The sequence below is a fragment of the Oryzias latipes genome, chromosome 16 (assembly GCF_053564925.1).
Source record: "Oryzias latipes strain Hd-rR chromosome 16, Olatipes_Hd-rR_3.1".
NCBI lineage: Eukaryota > Metazoa > Chordata > Actinopteri > Beloniformes > Adrianichthyidae > Oryzias > Oryzias latipes.
Window position 1 is genome coordinate 28288420 of NC_136252.1, and position 20737 is coordinate 28309156.

The 20737-nt window shown below is 41.5% G+C and overlaps 1 protein-coding gene and 1 long non-coding RNA gene across 2 annotated transcripts in view; one reads left to right on the forward strand and one right to left on the reverse strand.

Annotated features, from left to right (window-relative positions):
- iglon5 (IgLON family member 5) overlaps nucleotides 1–11998 on the reverse strand; it is a 145061-nt gene extending 133063 nt beyond the window's left edge. The window contains exon 1 of the mRNA XM_011485677.4: nucleotides 11358–11998. Within this exon, the coding sequence (XP_011483979.1) occupies nucleotides 11358–11418 (61 nt within the window). The 5' untranslated portion in view covers nucleotides 11419–11998. The remainder of the gene's footprint in view (nucleotides 1–11357) is intronic.
- LOC144984435 (uncharacterized) lies at nucleotides 120–11302 on the forward strand. The gene is made up of 2 exons (XR_013648104.1): nucleotides 120–214; nucleotides 2676–11302. It is a non-coding gene; the product is annotated as an uncharacterized LOC144984435 (long non-coding RNA).
- Nucleotides 11999–20737: the final 8739 nt, after the last annotated feature.

Sequence of the window (20737 nt, forward strand, 5' to 3'; positions counted from 1 at the left end):
AGCTACAACTTTTTATTAAGAGGTGTGAGGATGTGCTGTGCTCCCCAGGTAACGAGCGACAGACACAGCAGGTTGACAACTCTGATGGTTCTTTTTATCACATATGTCCATATCCCCGTAGGCATCAAGTTGCCCCAGAAAAAGCAAACAGATGGCCTTAGGCGCCACGCTCGTGTCTTGAAGTGTGAGCTGAGAGCGGGAAGTATAGCGGCGGGTGAGTGGGCACAGACAGACGGCATGTGGGCTCCCCAGGGCTGAGCACTAAGCACAGAGCAAAAACTGGCAGGATTATAATAAATATGGTCCAGCTGCATTGCCATTCCATCCACTCCTGTGCTGGACTGTGTAATTGCTGTCCCTTGAATTGAAATGTTTCAATTTCAAAGGATCTGTATTTCAAAGCCAGTCAGTCTTAAAGGTTTGACAATAAGCGTTATGCCATCTTTGCTTTCAGCCCCTGCTGCTGCTTCTATATGAAAGCAAATCTTTGCTCAGTTAGAAGTCCTGTCTTTAAGAAAAGAAATTCACTGCGCTACATCAAACCGTTCTGTCAAAATGCTGACAACAGACATATTCTTGAGGATAAATTCCTCACTACGGCGCTAAGAGCCCAAATGAGGCATTCAGTGACAAGCAATGAAAAAAGGTTACTTTTTCAATAAGATGAAACATTTTTGCATCATATTCCCCGAGATCACGCACTCAAAAAATTATTAGAAAATGTTTCAATTAAACCCAGTATATTACATGTGTAATGTTAACTGTATGAAATAATCAGACCTTCAGGCAAAGGTACACTCATCGCTAAAACTCTTCTTATTAATTCACAATGCAAAACCAGTGAGGTAAAAAAAAAAAAATCTAATTAAAAGGAAATCAATGCAAGCAGAAGCTGCAGAAGTGGCCCCAACATTTTTTTGGATTAATAACTGCTCAGTGGGGCTGAGAATGCTTTTAGGGGGGGGGGGGCATCAAATGTTAGCTGCTATCTCTCGCTTCTCTCATCCGTCAAAAGAAAATCTTAATAGAAGCACAGTGTCAATATGGCTTGATCATGATGGATTCAAGGGAGGATCAATCATGTCGCCCTGATTGAAAAAACACCTGCACGGCCTGCCCAACATTAGTCATGTCAGATTTAGCAGCCTCCCTGCAGCATACAGATCAATTCTGATTACAGCTGTCAAATTCTAAATTACAAACACAGATAACTAAAGTTTGATAAGGCAGATGTTTACAATACATGAGGCTTCATAACGGGCGTTGAATTGGGTTGTTTATCTTCTCTGGCTCAGATACAGTATCATCATATCAGACTGGAATCTTCAACAGTGTAGGTCTGACATCAGCCTGATAAACTCTTTCTCTTACTCAGAATATGAACAGATTTTTTCTTGACGCCTGCATTGACAGACTCCTTAATCACTGTTTTTAAGCTGTCAATTGCAGCAGAGATAGATCTGCTTTTAAAGGGTCATATCTAAATCAACAATCTCAGTGACAACACAATCTAAAGTGCAGGCTTTTTTCGTTTTCTCTCTTTTTTTTAGGCTTGTCAGCAAATGTATGTTTTCTAAGAGTCCTGATGCCCGACATTAGGGAGCTAATTGCCCTTTTCTGACACCTTCATTATAACTTAATGGAATTGTAGGTCTGCCGGCCCGATAAAGGTCACATCGATACAGCCGGTATCCCTTGATGGCGAGAGAGTGAGATGTTCTGCTGCCGTGAAAAAAATGATTTCACAGAGTAATTTTTGCAGGGAGTGATACGAAAATGTTTGCTTTTATGTACTAAACCTATTCAGAGCTTTCAACTCCATATTTGATCCTATATCAAACAGTGAGACTTTTTTCTGTGTGTGTGTGTGTCTGTCTAGGTGTGTGCGTGTGTGGCAGGCCTGGACATTGATTTTCATGCTTGTATTGAACGGCAGAAACCAGTAGATGGGTGATGAACAAGGACAGCAGGATGAGAAATTTTAATTTGAGTTTTTCTAGAAGCCTAGTTTCCCAAAAGTGTTTTCTATTTATTGAAGCACAGACACAAAAAGGAAGAAAAGGATGTAATTGAAATAACTTTTTAGGGTGAACCGCAGTTTTAACACACTGAAAGAAACTGATTTTTTTTTTTTTAGAGGGGATGCTGTAGAAATTAGATTGCACTATTCATCCACATCCCTCAATGAATACGCAAAATGTGATTAAAGCACATTTTGAATGCATATTTTGTCTTGAAAATATCTTAAATAGCCAAAATTGTGGTCCAAATGCAGATTGAGTTCTTCTATGCTGCAAAACTGAGAAGACCGGCAAAGGCTTTTGCTACTATCTTTCTCCACATCTAATTAGCGAAATATCATAACACAACAATACCGCAGTATCTGCTTCCAAAGCCAATTAAAGGTCTCTAGCAGCGCAAATGTTTGATGAAATCTCCCCCAACATCCCAATTACTGCAGTAGGACCACACTGTCACAAATATGGTGGTTTGTTCCAAAACTCTCCGTCTGATCTTTTTTTACTTTTAAAATGCGCACAACAGTTTCAGAACACCCAATACCCAGAGGACAGAGACTGGGATCAAAAAGGCCATTTATGGGCTGTCACAGCCAAATCCTGCCTAACTGAGTCTTTCTATCAAAATGTCATGCTAACATGGTCATTTTATTACAGGAACTCCCACAGGCAACTTCACAGCTGGAGCCGGAGCCACGCGCCCACATTAAATGACAGGAGAATTGTGACATATCTCTAATCGCAGTGAGGATCGCAACGAATGATAGAAGTACACAATAATGCACACCTTAGATGTTTTTTTTTTTTGTTTTTTTTGTAATTATGCAGCTTTCAAAGAAGCAACTTTGTACCCTGTAAAATTGACTGCCATGTACATTGCACATTTTACTAAATACCTAAAGATAATAATGCATGTAACCTGTGGAGTCTTGACAAGCTTCAAATTATGTGAGCACGATGTATGAGTGCCCTATTAGAGGTGTGCTACCTCACGAGAATGACTCCCTTATCTGCATCAGCACCACTTCCTTAAACTGCAGTACCACACAAGTGACCCTGAAACAGTTTTACGACTCCCACTCACGCAGCAATATTACCAAACTCAGTTTTCATTGGCAAGATGAACCTGCCATGTTTTTTATTCTACCTAATCATCTGCCTCCAAAATCAATCCATCTCGATCACCGCCTGTTGCGGGTCTTTGCATCCATCCTCCCCTTCCTCCTTCACACCATCTGTCTCTCATCCTTCTCTCCTTCCCAGCACCCCTCCCTTAATCATTTTATTATAACTTCTTTTTGGCCTGTCCGCCATCATCAGCTTGCTCTTGTTTTTTTTTTCTTCTTCTTACCACCTCAGCTTTTGCTGTGTGCATTAGACCCACTCAATGTGCTACTTATACTGCATCCTGGCCGAGCAAATTTCACGACAATCTCGAAACATATCAGCTGATGATTGGCACAGACAGCAGCCACGCCTGATTCACAGCGACATGTTAGCCGTCTCAGCTGTTGAGCGGCTCATTATCATTTAGAACTGCTTGCTGCACAAACTACACACCCACACGGTCTGTCGCTAACTCCTGACAGGAATTAGAATGAAGTGAGAGTCAAGAAGAGTGACTCTTACAGTCATTGTTATATAGAGCTAAAGTCTCAGAGCAGAGGCTCTCATATGGCTTTTTTGTTCCCACGGAGGACAACGTTGGTATGTGGTGCTCGTTAGCACGCCTTATGTCCCTCTTCCACCCCTCGCTCTCTCTGTCTATTAAAGTCTGGGACACAATTATTCCTATTCTCTGTCGGTCTCTTTCACCCTCCATCTCTCCCTGTGCTCACTGTGAATGAGAGTCCAGAACACAATTACTCTGTTCTTTCTCTCATTCTTCCACTTCATCCCCTCTGTCTCCCTCTCCATCTCTTATGGCTTCAGGAGAAGTCTGTGAAGGGAGCAGCTGCTGAAATATTTATTGATCTGTTTTTTTTTTCCAGTTTTATTTATTTGCCTCCCTTCCTCCTTGCTCTGCCATCCTGTCCACATAGACCCAGAAACAGCCCACAGAACCCTCAAAGAGTTCAGGACTGTGAAAATCCCCAACGTTAAACCATTATTTAGCATTTCTTGCAACTAGTGGTTTTGCCCAAGCAAACAAATTAAGAGGCACACGCGTGAGACGGGGGCCAAACAACAGCAGAATCGACCAGGGCGAACATCTGTGGCGTAGATTGAGCTGTAAGGAGTCGTACTGCAAACTTTCTAGTCAACATCTGCTGTAGGGGGGGTTGTTGACAGGAAACAGTGAGGTGCTGCTCTTCTTTTTGTCAGTTGTGAAGGAAGTTGTACACAAATGCTAGATAGTGAGTAGAAGTAGTCATGGAAACGATGCCCAGAGCAATTATAATTACAATAGGGACAACAGCTCTGAAGTAAAAGGGATTCGCATTTGAATCTGATGTTATCTGTGCGTAATTAAAGGCCTTCTGAGCGATCCCCGTGGTTTATATCGTAATACTGGAGGCTGGGAAGCTTTGAGTTTGCCCCAGCAGCAGGCAATTCGGCACTTGTTCGTGAGGAAAATTCTTCTCCAGCATCCTGGTTTAGCACAAATGATTGGACTCACACAGAGGAGGAAGAGATTTCATGTGCACATAGCACGTGCACATGGTGAGGAACAAAAAACGCATAGCAAAGTCCCATCACCAGACATGGCCTGCATTAGTCCATAAGCCTTTTCCATTGATTTTGCCAGAGAGCGGCTTGTCTTTGGGTAATGAGGACAGGGAGGAAAGCGGGACCCCGGTCCCCATCGGCTCCCCAAGGACCGTCTGCCTGCACTAATCTGAATTGTGTTTCTAGCGATGCTAACTCTAGCATAAAAAAAGAAAGATGAGAATGAACAGAAAGAGAGAGAAGAAAAGTCACACAGTACTTCTCCTTCTCAATTGTATTTAAATGTGCAACATCACAAAACCAAATAATAGCACGTCTCTTTTTCTTTGCTCACTGCTGATCGCTCAATCCACACCATAGATCAAAGCTACAGAAAGTAATTGGAGGGAAATTTTATTCAAACTTATTTAACTTTTATTATAAGTGCTTTAAAAGTGATCAATAAGGGGAGTCCATTCTAATGCATACTCAATAAAATGTTAAAATGTACTTTTTTGTGATTGCCTTTCCATTGATTTACTATTTAGACTTTCACAGTGCAAATTGATGCATTTATTTTTCTTAGAAGCCTGAGTTAAGGAACTTTCTCAGCACTGTCTGCACGCCCTGTTGGAGCAAACCCTTTTGAGGGCGATGTTTAATGGAAGGCCCTTTCTTTGCTTTTTGGCCAAATCTATTTGTTGCACCAAACAGAACACAGATCTTTGTTAACTTGTCCCAGTGACACCCTATACCTCATGTTCATATTTACACTCAGAGCCAAGAGGTTATTTGAGACAAGCCGGGAGCAGGGGAGGATAATAGGAGGTTGTTCCAGAGCAAATTACTGTAGTGATTAAACATAGTAGCTATATCAAGTAAAGAACAGTTAATTTCTATTCTTTCAAACAAAGTCCCATTATCTGTCACGCATCTAGGTGTATGAAATTTGTTCTCCACATTTGAATCCCCTGGGGTGGTGGTAAGCTTCAGACACAGCCACGCTCAGGAACCTTTTGGTGGTTTACCCCCCAATCCAACCCCTTTCTGCTAAACGTCAAGCAGAGAGCTCTTTGGTATGACTCGGCCCGGATTTGAACTCACAACCTTCCAGTCACAGTAGCTGCCATCAAAATACATATGAGGCCTAGCAGAACAAAGTGTTTATCAAAAACGACTTGAAAAATCTAAAGGGCATCAAGGTGGTGCTGCGTCTGCCCATCATCCACTGCAGCACTGCAGCGGACCATCCTCCGGGGATATGAATCCGTGACCTCCCAGTCTCTACTTCTGCCTGCTAAAACCACAGTTTAGTGCCAGCCTGACAGATCAGTGATTGTTCATCTCAACCCAGGGGTGTTCAGACTTTTTTTTTTCCACTGAGACCTACATTCAGACAATTACATGAACAGGTGTGCCACTCTCCAGACCTCCCCTTCTGTGCTTAATCAACACATGTGTAGGAGGTATAGCTCTGATTTTTAGTTTGAAAGTAGACGTCATACTTTTAGAGATCTCAGAATCAGGCAATTGCTCACAGGAAACTTCTGCTCCCAACTGTCAACATGTCTGTGGATCTTTTTGAAATACTCTTAGAACAACACATTGAACCCATGTTAGTGCAAATCTGTATTCAAGAAACTGTTATGCACTTCATGTTCAATTAAATATAACTCAACACAGACCAAGAAAAAAGCATACCGGTCACTGTACACGGTATTTATAGTCAGCCATAAAAAAAGCTCTTCTTCTATTAATCTTGTCTTGTGTAGAAGCTGTCCTATCAAGAAAAGTGCTCCACCTAATGGGTGAGTATTGTCACTCAAGCCATATGTGAAACCTGTTGGAGCCAATTAAAAATAGATTTGGCTGTGGACGCCCCTGTTGTTAAAGGATTTTGTACATCATAAAGACTAAATTACAGCAAACAATTTCATTTTTGCATTTTCATCTTATTGTAATAGATTCCTGCAACTTCCAAGCAGCAGATTGCAAATGCAGCAGATGTCGGTTAACTATGTGGAATTTGCACTCTGTAAATAAGAGTTTCTGTCATGTTGTCTTGCCGCTTTCATAATCCATCCTAAATTACTTGTTTTACATATGTCACTATTAATTTCTTAGAATTACATTTCTTTTGTCTAATGTGTTTTAAGGAAGTATCCATTTATTTTGGGATTCTGTTCTTACTAGGCCTCAAGCTAAAGCTTAGTGCAGACAAAAATTATTCTCTTTTTTTCCTTTTCCGACCCTGATAAATCTCATTAATGCCTTAAAATTCATGAGTACTGCAAGAGATCGCAGGTTTTACTGTACTCACTTGCTTTCAAAAATCTCAAGGAAAAATGGCCACTTCATTTCTAAATTAATAACGAGCAGTTTTAATTTGTAGTGACTCTTTTCAAGATCATCTGCTACATTTTAAAATGTTGTTGCTGTAAGGCTAAAGTATTCTTTCCATACTTTACCACCTGAGCTGTTTCTACCATGGTAACCATCGCCCAAGCGTTTTTGTCTTCTAAAAAAAATAATATGTGCATCGTTGCTGAACAATATAGCTAGTATTCACTGCCACTGCAATATCAACATGGAAAATTTCAATCTTCCTATACAGACGGCCCACATTATGACAGATAGCAGGCTATTATATTGCCATGCATTCTCTCTCATTCATTGTCTGCATAAGCTATTTACTCCCACGGGTGTTACTAGAAAACTTAAAGCAGACAGACGTAAACGTCACGACTGGAAATTACAAGATATTTCACAGGATGATAATATATGCAACATTATTTAAATATAATTTAGTAATACTAGGATATAACCAATAATGTATACATTGACCGACAATCCTTCAGAAGCATGTTATTGGTGGAAACTTCATGAACTCAAGCCTTTGCATGTATATTTTGTCTTACTAACCTAAAATATACCTGTCATCTCCCTATGTATGCTAAAAGTGCCGTTATGGCATCCATTATGCCGGCTTGGGAGAACTATGCTTGGAAAGTGTTGAAGAAATGGTGTCTGGACACAGTTTATTATCTGGAATGAATTCAGAAATTGTGGATGATGTCTGGCAAAGAGTCTAAAAGAACAATGCAGCTCAGTCATTTTGCTTCTGCATCATATATACCAACAATGCATAATGTTATGAGACCATCTGTCCCTATTTTTCATCTTACCAGAGTTGTATGAATCTGCCGCCCACACACATACTACACGTCAAAGCTAAGAGTATCCACAAAAAATCTCCCTGAAGCTTTGAAGATATATAAATGGTTCCACCACTATCATAAAAACACCTGGCTTTCATGATTTTTTTCTTGCTTGAGCGTGCGTTACGTCCACCAGTGGTCAAAGTAATGAAATGTGCAGTGCGTCCCAGGAAGAGGGGCAAAATATGCTACACTTTGCAGCTAAAAAGAGTGGAAGGTTTGTCTTTAACATCAAAAAATAAATGAAGAGAAAATAGTATACAGACTAGAGGGTCAATTTTGATGTACCACTGCATATGTAGATTTATTCCTAAGGGGATAACATCCATTTTATTTGACTTAAGTATGTACAAATAATGTAAAATTGATGCATAAATGAAGTGACCCTTGAGTAATATCAGAGCTAGCATTGTCTTCTTTTTGCTTTAAGTTTACTTTTTTATTCAGGTTTAGCTGCATTTAGCAATAATTGATTCGCTGATTGTCAGTCACTCCAGCCGTCTGCAACTTGACAGTTAAGATTTTTCTTCTACGCCACCGTTTGTGAAGCATGATGTCAGCTTTAGCTCCAGAAAGCCACAAAAGTAATACAAAAATAAAACCCTCTGAGAAGACGTTCAGACCACAGGCCCACTTCATTCTGGATATACCTCCAACCCTTGTCCCTGAGGCTCTTCAGACCAAATCCAAGCCCTCTCACTCCAGCACTTGCAGATAAATAAAAATCTGCCAAAATGGCAGGGCATTTCTACGCCAAACATGGAGAACAACAACACACAGAAACCGATGCTTTCAAAGGGAGAGGGGAAAACCAGAAGCCCCTCCAGAAAAGGGGAGCAAGGCATCTGTTGATGCTGGCATCTCGCTTCCCTTCATCTCCAAGCCAAGGCTGGTGGTCCAGCTGAGCGTGTGTGGCACTGCATGTGTGTGTATTTATGAATGCATGTGTGTGAGGTGGCAGAGAAGAAGGAGGGTGGTTACATGCTAACATGTGCAATGTGCATTGACCCCACTTGCCCCCCATATGTTACTGAAACAAGAATGATGGCAGAGCTGCAAAGCCACCCTTCTGGCTTTCACCTGTTTTCCTTTTGTACTGTAGAATTCTGCTTACTAGATCCCTCAAAGTGTTCGTAAGAAAACCCATCTGCTGGGTTATTTGAACACAACCTACACCTGCATGAACTGTGTGTGGACTGTAGTTAGAAGAGAATTTCCTTGAGGGCAAAACTATTAATAATCCAGTTGAATGAAGAACCAACTAAAGCCAAAAACATGATTATGTGCTGGCTCTGCATTTTCCTAATCTGTTTTCCAACATTGTTCTATCTTTTTGAACTGAGACTAAAGACTTTAATATGTCATTGGTGGTGTGTGTGAATGTATTTCACCTTTGTTGTTTTGTCACTGGTCTGGTTTCTGTCACAAAACTGTCTTTGTAGTCAGGAGTATGCAGATTCTTTTTTTTTTTTTTGTGCATGTGAGAAAGTGCCAACTCAACCACATAGAGTAAAAGCAGTCATAGATTTTAAGTTAAAAGAGGAGCATAAATGTGGAAAAGAAAGGAGTGATGGCATGCCAGGTCTTGGACATCATACTTTTTGGAGTGGTATGTGCATTTACAGGCCAGGTTTGTGAGAAACCTTTGAATGGCTTAATAGGGTTTTGCAACACAGATGGGACAAAAGAACCTTTTGGTGGTGTGTAAATGTGCAGGTCTAAGAGCTAAAAGCCAAAAATTTGTCTCATAAAATATATGTTTGTCATACATGAATGAGCAGATAAAACAGCTTTAGATCAATAAAACCCTGTGGAAGTGGTACAATCATTTAAGACAATGTGTTGGATACATCATTAAACAGGCAATAATATCACGCACAATCTCCTAAACAGTGGTGGTGAGGCATTTAGGAACCCATAGCACACACCTGACTCTCTGGAGCACAGACACAAAGGATAATCCTGCTGTTGCATGATTTATCAAGCATTGAATGGTGGCCTTTTAGCAGTCATGTTCTCTCTTTTATAATGCATGCTTTCCACCTTGAAAGATGGACATTTTAAGGACCTGCAGCGACTGGCAGCAGCATGTGAGATCCCCCTCCAAAAGGAATCTGCCTTCATGTACGCTGCAATGTGCATAAATCACATCCACATCCAATCGTCTCTCACTTGTGCCTTAAACGACTGGCTTCTTCAAACCGCAAAACCTACAGGTTGCAAATTTAAAGTTATGAGACCCAACAGGGTTGTGTGCAGCTGAAGCCTCGACGCTGGTGTGGAGTGCACTTCCTGCAGGGCTGTCCGTCTGCTCTCTGCCCCGCGTGGAGAAGCAGCTTGCTGTGGGAAGCCAACCATGACCAGCTGGGTTCTCCTTGCCCAGAAGGAGCTGAGAGCAGGAGGGTTTCCCGTCTGCATCTGCTGGCTGTTAACCTCAAATCTTATTGCACTGACACATCAATTATTGTTATTAAGGGCCAGAGTAATTTATTTATTTCCCACAGGAGTAAGGCAGCACTAATTGAGCCAGGTGTTTTTGTGTGTTTGTGCTCGATGAATGGGGAAATCAGAGCATAAGAGGATGATGTGCACAGCTAATATGGATGTCCCGTGGTGTTGTGAGAGTATTAGCGGATGGCATTATGAAATATGGAAGATTTTAAATATGCTGTGGTGAGAGTTCCCTGAGGACAACAGCAACAAACAGTCTGTTTATGGGGCACGTAATGAAGATGCTTAAAACACTATATCTGAAACCACTGGCTGTGGAAGTCATCTCCACGCTGAACTGTTTAAGCTGGAGGGATTTCACTGCAGATAAATGTGTCTTTGTGGGAGCTGAAGTCAATATGTTTTATGCCAGTGATAAAAGAGGAAATGAAGGCTTGACCAGCCAGCCTGCTCACGCTTGACCCCACCGGACCTCCAGACTGTCTATCCTTTCCCACCTTTTTCTCTCCACCCTAAAAAAGGAGCTTCAGTTGAGTCTCACTGCATCATAAAGACCTGTACTACACAGGCACTCCACAGCCCCCACCACCATCACAGACACACATGCACGCCAAAATGCGTCGTGCGTGTGGGAATACAGTCCCATTCAAGTCACGTATAGAGGCAGATCCACAGAGGACTGTGGATGGAAGTACAATTCTTCTGCTGTAACGCGTCTTAGCATCCATCACTCGATGCCTGCTCTGAGCCACGAGGTCTGGACGCTCCAGCGTGAGCGTGGCGCTGCACTCACGTGCACGCGCTTGACGCGCAGAGCGTGCACGGGTACAAACAACTTCTCTGTGCATTCACGCGATTCACCTGCAAGTAGAACCTCCTCCTCCTCCTCCACCACCCCCTCCTCTTTCTTCGTCATCATTAGTATTCTCCTCCACAAACATTTGGGGAAATAAAGTCAAAAACAAAGGCGCAGCGGGGAAGATCCACCAGCGCATCACTTGTGTGCCTCCTTCCAACTTACCTTTCGACAGCAGAACCAGGATCAAACCAGCAAATGCGTTCCGCAAGAGTAGGTGGCCCATGATGGAGTTCTGATTGATTTTTTGATTTTGGTTTTGAAGCCAAATGTCAAGGTATTCCTCCTTCAGGAAACGTTGCAGGGAATATGTTTGTATATACAAAAAAAAAAAAAAAAATGAGCGCGTGAATGAATGTCAGAGGCTTCTACAGAAAAAAAAAAAAAAAGCAGTCCTGACTTTTCCTTTTAATGACTCCCGTCCGACAGCGGCTGGTGGGGTTGTTTATCTTCTCCAGTGCAGACTCTCTCAGCCAGAAAAACACCACAGCAGAAAGAACAAATACCCCAGACACACTTAGTTTGCCTCTCAGTGCCCTCAATGATAGAGAGTTCTTTTCAGAAAATGCATTGGAGGCAAAGATGGGCTTGAAGTCGTCCAGTATATAATTTGACCTGTTTTGAATTGGGACGGGGTCTGCGAGTCCCGGCTAAAAGATGAGCCTGCTCCGCGTCCCTGTTGGTATGCAGCGCGCCGCTCCGCTCCGCATTCAGCGCGTCGCAGGGAGCTGCGTTCAACGCGAGGCGCACAGGAAAGCGCCTGATTGACAGCTCAAGGAGAGCCCCCGTCCCCCAATCAGCTGTGGCGGGGAGGGAGGCGGGACGTACGGTGGAGTGGACGTTAGTCTCATGGAGGCTGACCGCGGAGCCTCAACGGCCAATGGAAGGCGCGCGGTGGGCGGGGCGGAGTGCGAAAGCGTAGCGCGGCGCGGTGATAATGTAATGTGATTTATAGCCAGCTTGGTGTTGGTGCAGTACTCAGGAAAGGCGGCCCGCTGGGGGACAGGCAGGCGTAATAACTGGGGGTGGAGGATGAGTGAGAGTCGGGTGAAGTCACATGCAGACTGCCGCGGGAGGGGCAGGGCCCATTCTGGATGAAAACAAATGAATGTGGTGCTGATGAGAGGATCCAAAAACAGTTTAAAAAAAAGCTTAAACCCTATGATTTATGAGAAGTCAATTTGTTTTGACCATGCTGACTCTAGAGTAGTAAACTCATGTGGAGGACACCTTTCATTTACTCAGAAGAAGAAATGTGGGCATGTTTTTTTTGCATGTGGAGCAGAAAGGCTTTCATGGCAGTGGCGGAGCTAGAACATTCAAAATGGAGGGGCAGGAGGGGGGTAGAAGACTTTGGAAGTGTGCTAAATGAGAATTGTAGAGTGGAAGGCCATTAAAAATTAAAGGAGCAAAAATGCATATTCGTAAAAAATATGTAAAATATGGAATTTGAGTGGCTCAACATTTCATTTAAAAAATATGGCCTATTGCTTTTGTTATTTTTGTAATGCTTAGAGGCCTATATCAAACAAAATCAACTTGTTGAGCTTTTAAGTGTTTTTAATGTTAATTAATAAATAAAAAATCAATAATTAAAAGCAACCCCAAAGCGGTAATTTTGTTCATTTATGCATCTTTGAGCATTCCTCTAAAACTCTGCTCTCTGAGCACCAGCCCTTCCCAATCCACAAAAACAAGTGGGTTCTCACATTGGTGGATAGGTGAGGAACAGCCCCTTCCAGGAAGACTCTGCACTTCCAGCACCGCCCCCTAATACACACACCCACTTTCATCGCAGAGCTAGTAGTAATCATCAAAAACGCTTCTATTTTACAAAGTATCTATTCGCACGTAGTTTTCGAAACTTTTTTCTTTGCTGCACGGACCTAGAGGAAGGGTTAATGTTAAGGCCCGTACAAACCGGGACGAATATTCGCCAGGCGTTATTCGCCAGCGTTTTTCGCCACGTTTTTTGTGTTCACACCCAGCCGATTTTCGCTGACGATGAGTCGAGCGAACATGCAATTTCATTCCCTGACATTAGATGGCGCTTAATGTAAACAGAAATACTCCTGTACACAAGGTGGCGCTGCGCAACTTTACGCTTCTTAAACTCGCTTTTCCCTCAGAAGAAGAGAGCCAGTATTTACGCACTTGTCAGAATCTTACAAAGAAAACATGAATATTTCAAGCACCAGTTGCTCCAACTGGTGCTTGGTTCGGGGATATTTTAGAATGTCCTTCATTATTTCTTCGCGGCTGTGTAGGTGCAACTCGGCGTCTATCTTCTTCGCTGGTATGAGTGCTCAGCAAGGCAGTTTTGTGTTTGAGCGTCCCCAAGTTGTGTTTTACTGTAACTTCAGAGGCTCCAGACACGTGTGCAAAAGGGCCGTTCTCATTGGTCGAATAGATTTCGCCGCGACGCGTCAAAAAAAAAAAAACGAACCCGAGGCGTTTTTTTTTTTTGACGCTTTTACGCGTGGCGTTTTTTCGCGTCGGTGTGCACACTCTCATTGGTGCCCTTTGTTTAGTCACGAGGCGTTAAACGTCGCGAAAATCGCGCGCGAAATTCGTCCCGGTGTGTACGGGCCTTTATGGTTGCAGTTAGGATTAACCCACCAAATAGTTCCTGAGTTCGGCTGTTTCTGCAGCTCACCGCTCCTCCCGGGGATGGATCAAATGCGGAGAACACATTTCACACACCTAGGTACGTGTCAGATAATGGGACGTTAACATTAAGCTTAAATTTAAAAACGTGCAGCCAACAACAAAATGAAATCTTGGAAGCAGTTAAAATACATGCCATTGCGCATCTTGGTTTCACGTATTACATGTAGCCAACATGATTTTCCATCACTTTTTGTGCTGGTCGCATATGAATCCATGCAAATAACATCAGCCTTTATTTTATATGCTAAATAGGCACATCCATCTTTGCAAAAGTTTGGATGTTGTTTGTTTTCGTGGCTGAGACGCAAACACGCTGTCAAGGCCGGCTCTATGTTGACATCATGAAATGGACGGCACCCACAAGGAGCAAAAGAGGTCGAGTCGTCTTACTTTTAGGTAGGAAAATTAACTGCGAAAATAAGTCCCAGAATTTAGAACTCTGTCTCCCCCTCGAGTCACCAGCGGGAACCATCTCCAGAGTACTGAATGAACCTCATCTCCCAGCAACACCAGCTTGCACGTCTCCCATTCACTCCCATTCACTCACTCAACCACAGCATACTTAAGCACTGCACGGAGGTTCACTCAGTGTGAAGTTTTGTTTGTGCCACTCTGCCTTCCTTACTGAGTGTTATATTTGGGCCTGATCTTCTGTCTTCTGACCCTATTTCTGAGTCTGTTTGCCTGCCGCCTGCCCTGACTCTCGCCTGGATTTTAACTTTCCTGTATCTCCTCTGATGCTTTCATGCCTGCTATTGACGCTGCCTGCCTGATCCTGATTTAACTTTGCGGAATTTAGGTAAGCTAACAAAGCTGCTCCATTTGGATCCAGCCGTCTGCCTGTTTTTGTGACATAAAGCTTGCATTGACGTATTTTGTAATCTTTGTCAATGATACAAATTTTGACTTGCAAGTGGGGGGGCTTTTTGCTGGGGGGGCAGCAGATTTGAAGCTATTATGAGCAGAACTTCTAAAGAGCTTGACATAAAACTTTTACTATTCATTAACTCTTAAATATTTTATGCTCTTTGGAGAGAATCATCCACTTCATAAGCGGCCTTTGGTCTGATCTTTGAATATACAGCATCCTTGAGATGATTATTTCAGCATTAGCTCATTTCCTTTTAAATTCCTGACTGCAGTGTGTTGTTTGTTATTCCCAGAATAACTAATTAACATTCTATTGCTGCCGAGTGCATAAGTAATAACGCTCTACCAGCTGATTTATGGTTTTTGGACAAAATTAGAATAAATGCATTTGGGGATAAACTATGTGTTTCTGTTGAGATGAAAGAAGATAAAGAGACCAATTATTAGGAAAACCCTGGACTGATTAGTGAGTTCTGAAAACCAACATTTGTTATATGTTTTACCATTACAGTCTCTCCACTTTTGAGAACATATTATTCATAATAATTTAGATCTGACAGGGTGAATCAGCAGAACACTCCATTGCTTCTGGTGTTAAAGTCCAACAACCATCTTTTATTGTAAAACCGCTTGCAGTGGTCTTTTGTTTTTCATCAAATAAAAAAAAAAACTTATGTTGCTTTCTAGAATATAATGGCAGCAGTTCATTAGAAATTCATGGAACTGTTGGCACAGCGTAAGCCTGCCCCCATTTCCTATCATCCATCTGTTTACACGCTCTCCAAACCCAACCTAACAATAGCGGTGCAACAAAAATGGCAAACAATATTGGAGCTATCCTAGCTGTACAGTTCTTAGCCAGATACCAGCTCGAATGTGGAAAACGAAGATGTGAATGGATCTATTAGTTTGGAAGGGGATGCATCAGAATGGAGCAGAGCAGGGAGCTCATGACCCAATTTGAATAAAGAAATACTCAAAAATACAATTTTAAGTTTAATTTTCTCTATATATATCCTCTCTCATGAGACAAATTATACAAGAACATGTTAAAAAAACAATTGTTTTTATCAAGGTGTGTCTTTAACCATACGGTAAATATAATCAACTTTGTTTCTTAAATGTCTGTTGTCAGACAGGAAGTAGAATCACCCATGCATGCTTAGCTGAGAGAGAGAGAGTGTCGTCTTTGGCCTGAGGGAGGCCTCAGCAATGAAAGGACTTACACACCATGTACTGTATGCTATTGTTTGTACAAAACACTGTATGGTATGTTTTCCACTAATCAGCATGTCCTCCTCCTCTTTGTTTTTGAGTGCAGTTAGACACTTGCACTGATGTGCCGCAGGATAGTTGTTGTACAACTTTTACATTAGCATACTCTCACTATGACTTTCAAAAACCCATATCCAAGTAAATTACATGATATCGACTTAAATGGCGAGCATTACTGTGATTGGGCTTTGTTCAATGTACCCTCACATCATTGTCATGCACATGCCACACTCTCGGTTTTATTTCTTATCTGTTTTTGCTGATAAACATCCTAAAAGCAAACACACCTGAGAAAATGTTGACATGAATAAGCCTCACCAGCTTCCATCAAGCTGTATGACAACCACAGCGGGTGAAATTCATGGCAGAAATGCCTGTGAGAATGCAAAAGCCTGTGCAATTTTACCTATTAAAGTGGTCAAAGAGTGTAGTTTTCCCTTTTTTTTAATCTACCGATGCAAAGTCTGATTTTCTTTTTCCCTTTGAGAGCATCACATCAGAGAGCCTGAGCAACTATATTACCCTCCATCGATGTGCAGCATTGCAATGAGCACCGAGCTGGAAATGAGGGCCCCCGCAGACCTGAGAAGCCTGCAGAGACAGAGAAACTCACAAAGATAAGTTGCAATGATTTACAGGGAGTTCCTTTTTTTCTGGTTAAATGTTAAGAAAAGCTCTTTTTAGTTGAGTCGAAATGTTGGAAGAGAAAATGTCTAACAAGTGGTAGGAAAGAAGCATAACAAAATGAGAAACATGAGATGGGGAGTGAATTTACAGTCAGCAACGAATGTTTTTTTTTGCAAAAAAAACATGTAAAATGGTGGCCCAAGACAACAGGAACAAATTGAAATTGGGTCGTTTCAGCCTGAGGTGTGATCACAGCCTGCTGAAACGACCCAATTTTTTGCCCCTATGCGACTTGTATCTGATCTTTTCATGACAGTCTCAACGACAGAGATCTGATCTTTTCAAATGCGACCCAGGCCAATTGGGTATGTGGTCCTGAATCCGATACGTATCCGATCTTTTGATATGCGACTGTCGTCTGACTGACCAGGCCACATGAATCCGACCCGTACGTCATCGATACGCTACAAACGTCATAATTCTGCGTTGAAGTAGGCGGGAACTAGAACATAAACATCAACCATGCTACTGAGACCAGTCAGTGGAAGCGAGGTCCCCGATTTGATTCATATTTGGGGTGACAGCTTTATTCAGGCCAAATTTGAGGGCAGTTATCGCAACCGGGCGATTAAAAATTTTTTTTCCAGCGAAATGGCCGTGCGTGGTGTTGAACCTTCCCCGCGATTACTTTTTTTTTTCTCCCTTTCCGACCGTGGTCAGAAGCGTGGGGGACCCAAGGCAGATCCTCCTCCGGGGTTCTCTTCCCCATTTGGACCCTTAGATTCTTTAGGATTCTCCAGAACGGGTTAAGAAAGAGTCCATAGCATTTATTCTGGGTGAAGGCTTCTTTTATTACCGTTCTCCTTCCACCCTAACACATAACATGACTGCGCACCCCCGCTGCCCCCCTCATTCTCTACCTTGCTGCACGTGCTCTCTCCTGTCTCTTACACACACACACACACACACACACACGCGGTGCACGGCCCCAACACATCCACATTCCCATTACACAACAGTGGGTACAGACGATCCTGGCTCCAATGCCTTCTTAAAATGAGAAGATTGTAATTGTGCTGCTCCTTAATGAAAATAAATGTAATAATGCAAAACGAGCTCCGCTGTTGACAACACTGTTGTTGACATCCATTGTTAACGTTAGGTACTTCCGCAAACAACGAGTGACGTCGTTCCTCGTTGAATACTCTTCTGCGCATGCGGGTCACTTCTGGGTCATTTCACGGTTACACAGGAGATCACAAAAGTTCACATTTAATTGGAAATGTGAACGGTCTTGCAAAACAATCGGATTTAAAAAAAAATCGGAATTGAGCAGTAGGCCTTGCAGTGTGAACGTAGCCATAGTGTACATGTGAGGAAAAGGCTAAAAAAGGGTTGAGATGGGAACATGTATTGGGGGAAAACCACATACAAACACATGGTAATCCAGAAAGTAAAAGGAATGTTTTACTCATAAAAGTGCAGGGAACTTGAAAGAGAGAATGCTATGGTGGCCCTGAAGTGCAAGCAACACCAAGAAATCACTCAAAGTAAAAAAACAACTACAATGAAAATTGTGTTTTTGGTGTTTTTAACACTTGTAACATTTTTCTGATGATGGAAGACATATAAAATAATTTAAGCCTAAGACTGCATCAGTATTTCTTTAGTAGCAGTATTTTTTTATTCAAATTTTGGTGAATAAGAAACCAGAAAAGGTCCTGAGGGGCATTGCTTATTGGATGATGATGCTTGATTTATGACTATGTCCCACTTTGGGACATAGTCATCAAACTGGAAAAGGTACAAAACTCGAAAAGGTAGTTGCTCCGGGACATCACTAATTGAAGGACATTTATTTATTTTTAATTACCTTTGGATTTCTGGAAATTACTTATGTTTTACAAAATATTTCATTTTTATTTATTTTTAATTGTGTTTTGGTTTCTGGAATATTTTTTTTTCAAAACATGATATGTTTTTTTTCTATTTCTTTTGTTTTTTATCTGTTGTGCTCTCTTTGTTTTTTTCCTTTGAGTGGTTTGCTTGATTTGCACTTCAGGCCACCGTAGAAACCCCCCCCATTATAACACTTTTTTTTTAACCTTTACTCCTTAATTCATTTTTAATTGTGTTTTCTTTTTACCAATTACTGTAACTTCTGATATAAAAACATCTGTCATTTCTCAGAAATAACAGTCTGTTGCCACATAATCCTTGGTCTCTACAGTAAGTGAATGTCCCTTCCCAGTTCTCATACACAACTGACTTGCACAGCGTTGTCATGGTGCAGTTGAGGAGAATAAGACGAGTTCTGTAATTTGTCCTTCACATTCAGCACAACTAAAGTAGTCTAGTGAAATGCAAGAAATAATGCACCTTAAGTGAATTTTTTTTTAAAAGATGGATAGAAAATGGCTTCATTTCCTTTTCATCTGAAGAAAAATTGAACATGAAATGCAGTAGTTATGCTTTAAACAAGATTGTGTTGTACTTTTTCTTTTTATAGGAGTTCAGGATAAGACAGGCTTTTAGTAAAAACCGATGTCCTTAATAAGATTCAGAGAAGTATAAACAATCTTACTTACAGGCCTGATAATCAACCTCCACAGGATCCTCTCAGCAGCCGCCTTGTACTATAAATAAGAAGAGGGCGATAAAGAAAGATAGCTGTTTCCTCATTTCCTAAAATAATTAGAAAACTGCTGTGAACAAGAATTTAAAATGAGATTGGGAAAGCTCTACAGGAAATCTTTTTAGAGAATTTATATAAAAGCAAGAAAAACTTAAATTTATTTTTTAAAAATTGTGGAAATACACCTCTCATAGAGGAATCCAAGTGATAAATCCATCCCTACATGGGCTTTAAAAAAATCCATATCAGGAAACAAAAGGAAAATCAATGAAAACAAAAACAAAAAGACAAATGATACATTTTAATCACAAAAACAATTATTTGAAAACGTTTCAAAATATCGAGTTCCGGTAGTCACAGTCTTGATCATCCTAAAAGTGCATTTGGAGTTAGCGCACTACAAAACCTCTCACTGGAAGAGCGAGTTCATCCATTTAAAATGGAAAATTCAATGGTGGTGGTCCATTTGTGGACCATATTGATTTAGATTTTAATACAGGGAATTGCAGCTTAAAATCTTACTCTATTTTTTCCCCAGCTGTTGCTATTAATTTTGATTAGTCAACAGGTGAGACTTGATTCTCCAACAACATTTATTGATTCCATAGCTGAAGACTGGTGGGCTCTGACTTAGTGCATTTATGATGACTACATACTTAAGCACCCCTCCCTCAGTGAAGTCAGTTATGCCAGATCTCATATTGCACACGAGGTTGTTTGAAATGACCTAGCAGAAGCTACAAAGTAAAGCAAATACGGTGCCAGTGATTGATATGACAGACCACAAATGTCAATGTGACATAGGTTACATTCTGCTAATCTAAGTGTAAAGTGTAAAAAGTTCAATGTCGAACAGTTGTGACACTTTTGCTGTGTTAAGGGGAATTGCATCTAGAGCGGGCGTCTGCAACCTTAAACCTTAAACTTTATTCAGTTAGACCAGTTTTTTAGTGACCAGAGCCCATCAGAAGCCACAACAATTTGCCCTTTAGAAAAATACAACACTGCTTTGTCCATCCATCCATTGTTAGAACTCGCAAAATCCTGTTCAAGGCACAGGGTTCCTGTAGCTCATAGGCAAGCTCCACGACCAAGTACAGGAGCAGGAGAACAGATTAGCCAGAGGCGAGGTCCACGGCTAGGTACAGCACATCCATCGTTGCCTCTAGGATTCTAACTGTGGAATTGAAGGCTATATTTACTCCATCCAGGGAGACTATCTGATCAGACAGAGCATATCTCAGGTTTTTACGACCTAGTATAATGACCTTAGTTTTTTTCTGGGTTTAACCCTTGTGCTATCCTAGGTACCTTAACATTGGGAGTTGGGTCATCTAGACCCACTAGACAGAGTGCTGAACCTTTTTTCTTCAATGATTTGTGAACCTCACTGGTGTCCATGGATTACATGAATTCCACTTCACCTTTATCCACCTTTGTCATGGTAGGGAGAACACGTTAATGTAAG